This window comes from Macaca nemestrina, chromosome 14 (genome assembly GCF_043159975.1).
Source record: "Macaca nemestrina isolate mMacNem1 chromosome 14, mMacNem.hap1, whole genome shotgun sequence".
NCBI lineage: Eukaryota > Metazoa > Chordata > Mammalia > Primates > Cercopithecidae > Macaca > Macaca nemestrina.
Genome location: NC_092138.1, coordinates 50,999,396 through 51,000,507, shown reverse-complemented (window position 1 = coordinate 51,000,507; position 1,112 = coordinate 50,999,396). Strand labels below are relative to the sequence as shown.

General features: G+C 40.3%; 1 protein-coding gene across 1 annotated transcript; it reads left to right on the top strand.

The window, feature by feature from the left end:
- The first annotated feature begins 480 nt into the window (after nt 1–480).
- LOC139358307 (interferon alpha-10-like) lies at nt 481–1,112 on the top strand. Its single transcript, XM_071078874.1, has one exon. It carries the CDS (start codon nt 481–483, stop codon nt 1,048–1,050), a length of 570 nt encoding a protein of 189 aa, XP_070934975.1. The 3' UTR covers nt 1,051–1,112.

The following is a 1,112-nucleotide window of genomic DNA, read 5'->3' as shown; positions in this document are numbered from 1 at the left end:
TGAACAAATTACATTAAAAGTTATTCTACAATAATACTCATCAAATTAGGTTAAATGTCAATAGCTTTTAAACTTAGATTGTAGTTTAACTTTTCTGTCATTCTTAACTTTACATTGAATGAAAAGAGCAAAGTTTATAGTTTTTATCTGTGAAGTAGAGGTGTACACAGTATACATAAATAGATATTCCAAATGTGTGTTATTAAGAGTTCATGAAGATTTCAATTAGAAAAAAATACCATAAAAATTTTGAATGTAGGTGAAAAATAGGCAATGATGAAAAACATCTTTCAACACATGTAGAGAGTGAACAAAGAAAGCAAAAACGGAGATAGAAAGTAAAACTAGAGCATTTAGAAAATGGAAATTAGTATGTTCACTATTTAAGACCCATGCACAGAGCAAAGTCTTCAGAAAACCTAGAGGCCAAGGTTCAAGGTTACCCACCTCAAGTAGCCTAGCAATATTTGCAACATCCCAATGGCCCTGTCCTTTTCTTTACTGGTGGCCGTGGTGGTGCTCAGCTACAAATCCATCTGCTCTCTGGGCTGTGATCTGCCCCAGACCCACAGCCTGGGTCATAGGAGGGCCTTGATACTCCTGGCACAAATGGGAAGAATCTCTCCTTTCTCCTGTCTGAAGGACAGACATGACTTTGAATTCCCCCAGGAGGAGTTTGATGGCAACCAGTTCCAGAAGGCTCAAGCCATGTCTGTCCTCCATGAGATGATCCAGCAGACCTTCAATCTCTTCAGCACAAAGGACTCATCTGCTGCTTGGGAACAGAACCTCCTAGAAAAATTTTCCGCTGAGCTTTACCAGCAGCTGAATGACCTGAAAGCCTGTGTGATAGCAGAGCCTGGGATGGAAGACACTCCCTTGATGAATGAGGACTCCATCCTGGCTGTGAAGAAATACTTCCAAAGAATCACTCTCTATCTGACGGAGAAGAAATACAGCCCATGTGCCTGGGAGGTTGTCAGAGCAGAAATCATGAGATCCCTCTCTTTTTCAACAAACTTGCAAAAAAGATTAAGGAGGAAGGATTGAAAACTGGTTCAACATGGAAATGATCCTCATTGACGGACATGTCATCTCACACTTTCATGAGT

What these genes read in the sequence shown, in the direction of transcription:
- LOC139358307 (XM_071078874.1), top strand. Translation starts at nt 481, where the DNA reads ATGGCCCTGTCCTTTTCTTTACTGGTGGCCGTGGTGGTGCTCAGCTAC.